Raw genomic sequence first — 9519 nt, forward strand, 5'->3', positions numbered from 1 at the left:
TCAAACGTTCGGTTTGGTACAAATCTACTTAAATTTATTATTAAAATTATATGGTTCAGTTGACGTCAAATTATGTTCAATTCATATGCGTTTATGGTTCTCAATAACAAATCATTTGGATATCAAATCAAAATGGTATTTAAAGCTTACTAGTACAATTATTATATTATTAATATCAGATTCAGGATTCTTCGGGATACATATTGTACTGGATCTAATTTTTTCTTTTTCAATTACTCCTGATCTTTGAAATATTAAATGAAGTAGAGTATTGTATGTTTCCGAGGATATATACTTGGAACCATAGTAGGGCTCTACCCATTTATTCACTCGACCAAATATCTTCTTTTTTTTTTATTCTCATAATTATCCATTAATATGACATGCTGCTTTTTCCATTCGTTGCTTTCATGATCACTCGTGGTCTTACAAACTCTACCAATGGTATGGATAAATATTTTGCTTCATACAAAGATAATTTATCAATAATAGCCAAAATTTAACACTCACTTTCATAAATGTCACTTTTTATAAAAAAATAAAAAAAAATCAAAAACAACAAAAAATTCACATGAATAGACCTAAATGCCCTCAACGTCCAAAACCCATTTACATAGAAAAACCAAAACAATTGAATAGATCTCCTCTACATCTTTGTTTGAGGAACTATCATCCCCTATGATGCACGAATACTTTACCTTGGTTGCGTATCCTGTATTCGATCCTTTTCGAATATGATAGTTGCTGGATACTCTCGAATACTCGTCAAATACATATCATAATTAAGAAACACACTTTGACTTGACGGATACACATATCCCACATTTGGAATACAAGTATCATGCTTTTACTTTTACACTTCCATATTAGAAATTAAAAAGAAAAAATTAATAAGAGACGGAGCTTTATTTGAAATCAATAAATATGAATTAAGAAGAGCCAACCTCTAATTGAAACTATGAATACAACTGTCACCCTTCTTTTATATAGACCAAGGGAATTAGATTTCTAACTTTTCTTCTCCAACAAATCAAATGAACTTGAATTTGGATGATCTTGTGTTATCAAAATATGTTCTAAGTTATATATTTTTATTTTATCAAAATATGTTCTAAATTATATATTTTTATCTTTGTTTGTTATTATATAATTTTAATTGCAGTATCTATCGCGTATCATATGTTACTTTTTAGAGATTTTTCGTATCACCGGGTTGTACAGTATCGCATCGCCGTATCCGTGTCCATGTTCCACAAATCATCCCCAAATTTCAACCTCTTTTTTCTGTTAAGTTGCACAATTTGGGAAGCTAGGAACTCAAGGTTTTGAAATGGAAAGATGGAAGCCCCGAACATCCTTGTATCCCATACCACCTCCTCATGGTCTGATTTTGTTTGCAGCAACTCAAACTCCTCCAAGCCTAGACCCTTTGCTCTTCTTTCTTTTCTTCTATTCGTGGTGAGATGGAGTTTCTCAATTTCTGCTGAGGACTTCTTTTTGTTTCCAAGTTACAGTTGGGTTGACATCATGAAATGTGCCTCTCTTTTTTCCTTAATTCTGATAAGGGTACGGACTACGACTCTCCAATAAACAAAAAAATGTGGGAGGTCCTGGGTTTGATACTCCGAAATGATGAGCATGTTTGACTGTGGTCAAGGACATGGTGAAATTCCGCATAGACTCTCCAGGTCCGAAATGAATGGCTTGAAACCAGTTATCTCCTCTTTCCAAAAATATAAAATAAAATAACAATCTCAAAAGAGTGAGCCCCATATAGAATAGCGGGCTTTTTGTTCTTGGTTTAAGGTGGACTGGACTGGACTCTCTTTGGTGTTTTGGCAGTGAGATTAAAACGACGTCGTAGCGAACGAAACCCTTCCGATTTAGCGCAGTCGGTTTTGGGCTGCCGAAGCCAAATTTTACGCGCACTTGCACTTTTACAGTAAGCACCTTCTACAACCCTCTCGTTTTCTTCCGTTCTTCCTCCAAAGATCCGATCTAGGGTTTATCTAGGGTTTCTGCTCCATCTCTCTCTCTCTCTTCTATGACCATGTCCTCTCAGACCCCCGATATCTTGGGCGACCGTCAGTACGGTCAGGACGTCCGCACTCAAAATGGTTCTGCCTCTCTCTCCCATCTGGGTTTTCCATTTTAGGGTTTCGTACTGAAATGCTGCTAATTTTGTCCGACTTTGTTTTGTTGAACACAGTGATGGCCTGCCAAGCTGTTGCAAACATTGTCAAATCTTCACTCGGCCCCGTTGGCCTCGACAAGGTCTCTCTCTCTCTCTCTCTCTCTCTCTCTCTCTCTCTATATATATATATATTTGTATGAGTCTGAGATGTTATGTGCGTTTAAGGTTTCAGTTGGGCTATTACTACTTTATACTTCTTGTAACGTTGTTTGGTGTACTTTACTACTTAAAAGCTTCAAAATTTTTAGTCAATGTTTGATTTGTCATCAATAGTTCTTCCGTAGAAGTGCTTTTACTCATTAGTGATTTTGGTAATTTCAAAATTTTTATTGAAACCCTATGACATTCCCTTATTTTTCTAAAAAAATTCACTTCCAAGGAGAAGCAACTTGCTCGTGCTTCTTCATATAATTACTTAAAGTTATTTAATTCTTATATAAATCACTCTTCAATTTTTTCTAAGCACTCTATTAGTGATTTGGCTCGCCCTAATCACTCCTAAACGGGGTCCCCACAAGGGTATGGAGTTTCATTCTTTTAGTTGTTGTCCTTATGGTGAATTTGTATGCTTAAAAATCAATGGTGGAGTTGATGTTTGTCTAATGGAAGGGTTTCAGCTAGTTGAGCGGGCCCCTCATAGTGGAGTCGATGCTTAAAATCACTAGTGAATTCGTATGCCTAATTGTGTAATATTATAAATTATGTATGCATGGGTTTCAGCTAGTTTACTATGTTTATTGATTGGTCATTTCAGATGCTTGTCGATGATATTGGTGATGTGACTATTACTAATGATGGAGCTACTATACTCAAGATGTTAGAAGTTGAGCATCCTGCTGCCAAGGTGTGTGAGAGTTGGTTATTTCTTGCAAATATGATAATATAGATGCGTTTATACATGTCTGACTATGCATTTATACATGTGTAGGTGCTTGTGGAGTTGGCTGAGCTCCAAGATCGAGAAGTTGGAGATGGGACGACATCAGTGGTGATTGTAGCTGCAGAGTTGCTTAAGGTGGCCCCACATGCTTTTCTAGAAGCAATATTATGTTCTAAAGGAATTTTTTTTTTTTTTTTTTTTTTTTAACTGGGTAATCGACGATTTGCTTCTAATTCTGCAGAGAGCAAATGATCTTGTAAGGAATAAGATTCACCCAACATCCATAATCAGTGGTTACAGAGTGAGCGCCTCTTCTTGTTTCTTTTTCTATTTTTGATTCAATATTTAGCAACAGCCTATGCTTGTAAAATATTTTGTGGCATATAACATGGTGCTGTTCTTTTGTATTTGAACCGCTTATGTCTGACCGTATCACCCTCTGTGCAGCTTGCTATGAGGGAAGCATGCAAATATGTTGAGGAAAAATTAGCTGTGAAGGTAAGGTTCCTCCAGTAAATTCTTCTTTCAATGTGTGCAGTAAAAGGGTCTCTTGTTATTGGAATAAATTTCACTTTGGCTGTACAGAATACGTGGGAATTCTTTCCTGAATTTTTTTAGAGGTTTGGAAGGATTGCATATAGTGTGGAAAGAATTAATAGTTTTGGACATTCAATTCACTCTTGCCAAAAAGGCTTACTACTCGTACATTCATAGTCATAAGTCATTGATTGTCTCTAGGCCTTAAGCTTTGACATACAGAAATGTGTGGTTCATTTGTAAAACATTTGATACAAAAAATGTTCCTGTTTGTTTAATTGATTGTACCTTGATTTTCTTAGGTTGACAAGCTTGGAAAAGATTCTCTAGTAAATTGTGCAAAGACAAGCATGTCCTCAAAGTTGATAGGCGGTGACAGTGACTTCTTTGCAAATATGGTATGCTATTGTGAATTTATATTTCGTTAGAAATGAATTTTACATGAGTTGAATTTATTTTCTTAAGGGTTAATGTTACTGGATTTGTTACTCATATGAATTCCTTTTCTCATGTAAAGTTAAATAGTTGGCAAATCTTATTTGCGGTTTCAGGAGCAGAAGTTAAATCCATAGTTTTTTTTTTTTTTTTTTTTTTTTTTCCTGTGCATGTTTTAACGATCCTAGTATACAATTGCTTTTTCTAGGTTGTCGATGCAGTACAAGCTGTAAAGATGACCAATGCTCGGGGGGAAGTCAAGTACCCAATCAAGGTTGGTACTTGGTAGTTATGTATACACATGGTCATGAAGTTTCCATCATAAGCTCATATGCCTCCTTATATTATTCTATCTTTTCTTTGTTATTGCTTTAGTACTTTGTCTTAGTTGCTCTTTTTATTTTCAGGGGATTAATGTTTTGAAAGCTCATGGAAAAAGTGCAAGAGATAGCTATCTCTTAACTGGTTATGCACTAAATACAGGCCGTGCTGCACAAGGAATGCCACTTAGAGTTTCCCCTGCAAAGATTGCCTGTCTTGACTTTAATCTTCAGAAAACCAAAATGCAAATGGGTGTCCAAGTTTTAGTTAGTGATCCCAGGGAGCTTGAAAAAATTCGCCAAAGGTGATAAGATGATCGACCTTAATTTATACATCATATCATTGCATGTGTATATCACTTAACCAGCTTTGCAGACCCTGTCCATAGCATGTTGTTGGAGGGTATGAACACAGTTTAGCATGCTGTGGTATAGAATAGGTGATTCTGCTGTGATATTATGTAGTCCTTTTGTCCATACCGCTAAAAAGACTTGGCTCAATCACCCTTTAATCATTGAAATTGTTAGGCCCATATTGAATTATGGAATGTACCTAGGATTCAAAAACTGCTATGAATCCTCAAACATAATGGTAACTGCCTAAAATAGATAGGCTTGGGAAGTTAAGGATGTTACTGATCATTGCTTACACTTGGGAAAGGATTTGAATCACTTTTTCTGTATTGATGATTATCATTATGTTAAAAAGCCATCTATTGATGCTTTATTGTGTGTTTGGTAATGTATTGATGATATGTATATCTCTACAGAGAAGCTGATATGACAAAAGAGCGTATTGAAAAACTTCTGAAAGCTGGAGCAAATGTTATTCTGACTACCAAGGGGATTGACGACATGGCACTCAAGGCAAGATTCTTTTGTATTTGTTTCTCTAACTATTTTAGATAAGCCACTACTGATATTCAATTTTTCAGTTCTAGATTATTAGCACTCCAAAAAGATCATCCTGCAGTCCTTCCCCTTTCATTTTGTCTGTTACTAAGGAGTGCAGGAAGACTTTGATGGAGTGCCAATAGCAGATCCCTTATTATCATTTTTTTTTAAATTTAATATTATGGTTAATGTTAGCTTGGTCATACACCTTTGGACCAGGCCAAAAATTTGAATGGCTGAACAACACTCACGGTTAATGTTTTTGGCGATACTTTTTTTGTAGGTTCCTCTCTTATTTGAAAATTGTGTAATCTTTATGATATGTTACTCTTATCCACTTCAATACATCTTTATGACTATAAAATATGCTGTTGTTTAATACAAAAATGCAGAAGCTTGAGGTCTCAAAGTAACCATGTTATGAAACTAACGAGTAGTTGTACTGTCTTTATTTTAACTTCTTTGTTGTTCTTTGGCATACAAAGAAATATGATTTATATATTGGTGGTGTGGGTATATGTAGAGTCCTCTATGTGGCTTCACTGTTGTTAGTGTGCAATCTATCTACAATGAGTGGTTTATCAATGCACCGGGTGTATTGAGCTCATCAATTGCATTAACTTTATATCCTTGATTGTTTTTTCAGTATTTTGTGGAGGCTGGGGCTATCGCTGTAAGACGTGTTCAGAAAGAAGATATGCGCCATGTTGCTAAGGCTACAGGTGCAACAATGGTAATATTCTTCATGTCTTCTCGAATAATATAATTGTCTTGCAGAGTAATTTTCCTTTGGAATCATTTTGGAGTTCAGCTATCACTCGTGTTCAATGGAAATGGTTTCTTTTGCAATTCTATTTTCCTTTGGAATCATCACGTGTCATATCCTAATCATCAGCCTATAAATTGAAAACAATACATGAATATGTAAATTTTTTTTGTGAAGAACCTAAACCCAAATTTAGGGTGGAATACTTGATAACAGTATATCATTGGACTCTTGAAAACAGTACGTCGGTATACTACTAAACAATTTTTAATTGAAAACAATCAATCAGTGGACTACTTGTTCACTCATGTTGTATTTGTTTTTTATTGTCAAAAAGTAGATCCATATGCTGTATAACTATGTCATCTTGTGTTTTTTTATCTGTAGGTTTCAACTTTCGCTGATATGGAAGGGGAGGAAACATTCGATACGTCACTTCTTGGATCTGCCGATGAAGTTGTAGAGGAGCGCATTTCTGATGATGATGTGATTTTGATAAAAGGAACAAAAAATAACAGTGCGGTGAGTGAGTTCAATTAAATTTTTAACATTTTTCCCTGCTTGACTTGAGTTCTTATTCCTGAAGTTTTTGTGAAGTTTATGCATTTATGTGTAGGATATGACTTAAGATAACTACGCATGACCGTGACCAATCTATTCAAGAAGTAATGAAGTTACACGAGTATGACATTTTCTATAATCATATCGTATATTATTTTCAGGTGTCATTGATCCTCAGAGGTGCAAATGACTATATGCTTGATGAGATGGAAAGAGCCCTTCATGATGCTTTGTCTATTGTCAAGAGGACTCTAGAATCTAACATGGTAAAATTTGGCACTTCCTGAGTTCTTTCTCCAGTGTTTAAAATGGGTTGGTGATCTTTTCTTTTAATGGTGTGCATTGTTTAGTAGTGGTGATAAATTAATTATTTTTTTTCTTTAATTATTATGATTGCAAGAAATTTATGGAATACATTGTCTTTGAGTATTTGTGGTCCTTTTCTTTTAAAAGATATCGTAGATCCTATATCAGCAACTGGATTGTTGATGTTTTTGTCCCTTTCCTCCCTTTACTTGGGCTTTTCAATGAGATAACACATGGTAACATCTATTTAATACATCAATGACAAGAAAAGGATCATAACATTTTAAATTCACTCTCCTGAACTAAATTATTTTTGCTGCTATTTGCTATTAATAAGGTACTTTTTCATGATAAATGGATTTTATGTCTGTTTACTTGATTTGTGCAATGCAATTTTTTTTTTTGTAGATTCTTCCGAATCATGAGTGCATGTGTTTGTGCGTGTGTGTGTGTTGGGTGGGGGAGGTGTGGGAGAACTTGAAATGTATTTTTCAACGGAAAGAAAAAGATAAAACTGGGAAGGTTTCACCACCAAGCTTGATGATCGTGGGTTCTTTATGAGTTTCTTGTTATTTACATTCATTGGTATATTACCATACAGGTGGTACCAGGTGGAGGTGCAGTTGAGTCCGCATTGTCTGTGTATTTGGAGAGTTTTGCTACAACATTAGGATCACGTGAGCAGTTGGCAATTGCTGAGTTTGCTGAAGCTTTGTTGATTATACCAAAGGTTCTAAACATCTTAGAGCATGTTGTGTTTTAGTGGTCTTTCTGCAATTCTTGTCTGTTAACGGTGTTTGTATTGTGACTTTTATCTGGTTTAGGTGCTTGCCGTCAATGCTGCCAAGGATTCTACAGATCTAGTTTCAATACTACGGGCCAACCACCACAGGGCACAAACCAAGGCAACAACCAAGACTGACAAGAAGGATAAGGATTATTCTAGGTATTCTGATTATTGCCATGGCAATTCTTCCCGATTGCACATTTTTTTTCTTTTGGGGAATGCTTACTGTCAGTGTTGATTTTCTTTTTGGTTTACGTAGTCCTCTTTGTTTATGGTGTCTTTATATTGAATTTTATGGCATTGTGATCATGCATGCAACTGAAATTATTCTGTCTTGGATGCATAGATTGCACATTCTGTGACTGCATACTTATCGGGATTGCTTTAAAATTGTTGCAGCATGGGCTTAGACCTATTAAAGGGAGAAGTTCGTAACAACCTTGAAGCCGGAGTCATTGAGCCTGCAATGAGTAAAGTGAAGATAATTCAGGTACAAAATCCTAGATACAAATCAGTAATAATTTTGGATAAGTCTTGTTCAATAACAGCCTTACAATGTTTGTTAACTCGAAACATTTCTTGTTTGGCAGTTTGCTACTGAAGCAGCTATTACCATTCTCCGAATTGATGACATGATCAGGCTAGTCAAGGATGAAAGTCAAGAGGGTTAAGATGCGTGGAGTACCATTTGACCCTCTGATTTTGAAGCAGAAGGGTGGGAAGCGAATCTGTGCTCGGAGAGGATTTTACAGTTTGTATTCGTTCCATGCGCTAAAGATGGAGGATTTTGTTCGTGTGGTTGTGTGGGAATTGCTATTAAACTCTAATTTTCGCCCAACGGTTTTCTAGTTGAAGGGAGTGGGTTTGGGTGTGATGGAGAACGGATGGTGGCTTTCCCCTTGAACACACAAACGTGAAATGTTTTGTATGATTAGGTGACTGGATGGTTGTACTGGCTATATTTTCGAAACATAAATATCAAACTTTTTCTGTAGCGAAATGGCGTGGTCCTTGTTTAGCTTCTCTAACTTTTATACATGTTGAATGATTTTCTGTATCGAAAAGATTTTCGAAACATACTTGTTCGCTCCTCCTTGGGGGAGGAGGGGACTCGGACCAGAACAAGAACTCGGGTGCAGGGGCGAACCTTTTAAACCCGTTCAACAACAAGCGACTCTAAACACTCCCGATTGTTAGCCGATAGAAAACGCTTATCAGAACCTAAGGTTATCTCATAAGCTAAACAAATTCAGTTTCTTTGGAACCCAAAAATTAAGCCAGTCAGTCCAATGAACGCGCCCCAATTGGTGGTGCAGCGCCCGCAAGCGTGTTTGTTTGAGGAGGGTTTTTCCGAAAGCAGATGGATGCCAAAATCTTGTTCCAAAATTTTCAATGACTAGGAGTATGGCCTCTTGTTGTTTGGCTCGTTGGTTTAATGACTTGCGATATATTTTGACCCCATCAATATGAAACTACATCTTTATCTTCTTATATATAAAGCCAAGGGCCCAATGAACAGTGTTTTTTGCTGTCACAAGTTTCACAAAAAATAATTGGATAGAAATGCCCCTCAAACAAAAAACTTCAAAAGCAATCCAAAATAATGCATCAAATGTGGCAAGGGTATTTTCATCATTTTAACGGTATTTTTTTTTTAATAATTAATTTTTTTTGTATAGTTTTTTTAAGTACCTCACAATAGGCTAGCAATAATATGATTTAATAAGTTGTCTATTAAATATTATTTTCTCTATTTTTTAAACACGTTCAAAACATCTTAAGAGTCGCGTAATACCAGTTATAAAAAAGGCCTTTCGCACGCAAATAATAATGTGATTA

At 35.8% G+C, this 9519-nt stretch overlaps 1 protein-coding gene across 1 annotated transcript; it reads left to right on the top strand.

Annotated features, from left to right (window-relative positions):
* Positions 1 to 1887: 1887 nt before the first annotated feature.
* Positions 1888 to 8674, top strand: LOC137710326 (T-complex protein 1 subunit alpha). Its single transcript, XM_068449273.1, has 17 exons — positions 1888 to 2117; positions 2210 to 2274; positions 2949 to 3038; positions 3123 to 3209; positions 3316 to 3375; positions 3522 to 3572; positions 3914 to 4009; positions 4255 to 4320; positions 4454 to 4671; positions 5137 to 5233; positions 5907 to 5993; positions 6414 to 6548; positions 6749 to 6853; positions 7495 to 7623; positions 7718 to 7839; positions 8080 to 8170; positions 8271 to 8674. Exons 1-17 carry the CDS (start codon positions 2045 to 2047, stop codon positions 8349 to 8351), a joined length of 1653 nt encoding a protein of 550 aa, XP_068305374.1. The 5' UTR covers positions 1888 to 2044; the 3' UTR covers positions 8352 to 8674.
* The last annotated feature ends 845 nt before the right edge of the window (positions 8675 to 9519 follow it).

This window comes from Pyrus communis, chromosome 12 (genome assembly GCF_963583255.1).
Source record: "Pyrus communis chromosome 12, drPyrComm1.1, whole genome shotgun sequence".
Lineage (NCBI taxonomy): Eukaryota > Viridiplantae > Streptophyta > Magnoliopsida > Rosales > Rosaceae > Pyrus > Pyrus communis.

Coding starts and splice junctions, on each gene's coding strand:
- LOC137710326 (XM_068449273.1), top strand. CDS start 2,045: ATGACCATGTCCTCTCAGACCCCCGATATCTTGGGCGACCGTCAGTAC. Junction 3,039..3,122: donor TTGAGCATCCTGCTGCCAAG/GTGTGTGAGAGT, acceptor ATACATGTGTAG/GTGCTTGTGGAGTTGGCTGA. Junction 6,854..7,494: donor GGACTCTAGAATCTAACATG/GTAAAATTTGGC, acceptor ATTACCATACAG/GTGGTACCAGGTGGAGGTGC.